The 2,463-nt window shown below is 47.3% G+C and overlaps 1 protein-coding gene across 1 annotated transcript in view; it reads left to right on the top strand.

Annotated features, from left to right (window-relative positions):
* stxbp4 (syntaxin binding protein 4) overlaps window positions 1–2,463 on the top strand; it is a gene marked incomplete at its 5' end in the record, with an annotated part of 28,210 nt that overhangs the window by 2,956 nt on the left and 22,791 nt on the right. The window contains 3 exon segments of the mRNA XM_014023353.1: window positions 314–388; window positions 2,019–2,104; window positions 2,214–2,367. Coding sequence (XP_013878807.1) covers window positions 314–388; window positions 2,019–2,104; window positions 2,214–2,367 — 315 coding nt within the window.

The following is a 2,463-nucleotide window of genomic DNA, read 5'->3' as shown; positions in this document are numbered from 1 at the left end:
ATATATATATATATATATAAGGAGTAAAAGTAAAAAGTAGTCTGAAAAATAATTACTCAAGTAAAGTACAGATAACTAATACTTCTACTTAAGTACAGTAACAAAGTGTTTGTACTTAGTTATATTACAACTCTAGTTCTGGGTCTGCCCCAGATTCTTTTTTTCTGTCCTGAATCAGGATCCTGTCATTGACTCTGTGGGATCTGGTCTCCTGTTCCTCCAGGACCCAGATCAAAGCTACACTTTATGATTGACAGGTCCTGGTTTCCCTCTGCAGATGTCAGCGGTGACACCTGGATGTGTTTTCTTGCAGGGCGGTGGAGATCTTGAGGACAGCTTCGCTCTCTAACCACATGTCTCTGCTGATCGCCAGAGACGATGAATCCAGGTAAACAAGCAGCTCTGGATCACAGGTTTTATTTTCTGTAGGCGTCTTAATGCATGGCAGGTAAACAAACATCTTCCCGCATCAACATTAGAGTCTGTTTGTTTGAGAAACCGCTAAGCTTCACTTTGAGCTGGTTTATTGGAGGGAGAGAAGAGACTCTCCTCTTCCCAGCGGGAGCCGACACCAGCTGATGTTTCGCTGCTCGGACAGCTCTGGTTCCTGCCGGCGTTCAGACTTCCCTGCTGTTAACTCCAGGAGGGTAAACTGACCTGACCCTCTGCTGCCCTGCAACTTTCTCCACGTCAGCCTGCAGCTTCAACTCAAACGCGGCCTGACACAATAAGGACACGGCGCTGACGGACCACAAGGTTCTGTCGGGGACCGGTGCAGAGCTGGAATCGGCAGAATCTGCAGACTGATGGGGGAGAATCTGCAGCAGCTGGTCATAAACGTCTTTATTCAGGGTGGAGAGTTTTATTATAGATTAAAATCTTTGCGGTGCATTCAGTTGTAAAAACAAAGCTGGATAATCTTTTTATTGGTTCCAAACCAACAGCAGCACAAACAGAACTGTCAGGTTTGTCCTCAGCGGGGTCACGCACTGCAGAGGAACAGATGGAGCCGAATAAAAAACCTTCAGTAGCTTAGAGCGTCTGGTGGGAAGTGACGTGCTGTGACCTCAGAGACAAGGTCGTCTCACCTCCATCCTTTCTCTTCCATCTTTTATGAAACCAGGAAAAGCTTTGTGCTGAAAAATCATGACTTCACCCCACAGGTTGACCCCCATTAACACACAGTCTGACCCCCGTTAACACACAGTCTGACCCCCATTAACACACAGTCTGACCCCCATTAACACACTGTGTGACCCCCATTAACACACAGTCTGACCCCCATTAACACACAGTCTGACCCCCATTAACACACTGTCTGACCCCCATTAACACACTGTCTGACCCCAATTAACACACTGTCTGACCCCCATTAACCCAAAGTCTGACCCCCATTAACACACAGTCTGACACCCCATTAACACACAGTCTGACCCCCATTAACACACAGTCTGACCCCAATTAACACACTGTCTGACCCCCATTAACCCACTGTCTGACCCCATTAACACACAGTCTGACCCCCATTAACACACAGTCTGACCCCATTAACCCACAGTCTGACCCCCATTAACACACAGTCTGACCCCCATTAACACACCGTCTGACCCCATTAACCCACAGTCTGACCCCCATTAACACACAGTCTGACCCCCATTAACCCACAGTCTGACCCCCATTAACACACAGTCTGACCCCCATTAAACCACTGTCTGACCCCCATTAACACACAGTCTGACCCCCCCTTAACCCACAGTCTGACCCACATTGTTCTGAACTGGTCCTGCAGAAACTCCAGTTGCAGATCTATTCAGTTTACCCTCAACGAAACAAACATAAAAAAAATCTGATTTGTTTAAAATAATCTGGGTTATTTTGCTGCTTGTTTAAAAACTGATAATCTGCTTGAAGTTACAGCTATCGGAGCATAAAATACACACGTTTTAGTTTTGTGACCAGGTTCATCAGGTCCTGGTGTCAGAACAGATGAAAACATGACTTCATTTGTTCACCTTCAGGAGGGAGTTTTCAGAGCTGATGGAGAAGTACGGCTCCAACAATGTGGCAGCTTCAGGTCGAATCTCTCCGACTCAGCTGTCGTCAGGTAAATCACAAYGTTTTCCCTCCAAAAAACTTCACTCTGTGTGTCTCTAACATCCTCCTTATCTTCTTCCTCCTTCTCCTGACTTCTTGGTCTCTTGTTTTGTGCTCAGGGAAACTGACAGACACAGCCTCCTCTTCCTCCTCCTCCCGGTCAGAGAGCCCCCAGCTCCTCAGTCCCAAAGAGGGCGGGGTCACCTCCTACAGCCACACTCCACACTACACCTCCAACATGGCCTACACTAATGTGCACACGCCCGCCTTCAGGTAGGGTGATGCCTTCACTGTCCTTTACATGTAGGATGATGCCTTCACTGTCCTTTACATGTAGGATGATGCCTTCACTGTCCTTTACATGTAGGA

The sequence above is a fragment of the Austrofundulus limnaeus genome, unplaced genomic scaffold (assembly GCF_001266775.1).
Source record: "Austrofundulus limnaeus strain Quisiro unplaced genomic scaffold, Austrofundulus_limnaeus-1.0 Scaffold364, whole genome shotgun sequence".
Classification (NCBI taxonomy): Eukaryota; Metazoa; Chordata; class Actinopteri; order Cyprinodontiformes; family Rivulidae; genus Austrofundulus; species Austrofundulus limnaeus.
This window is presented reverse-complemented; position numbering and strand designations above follow the sequence as displayed.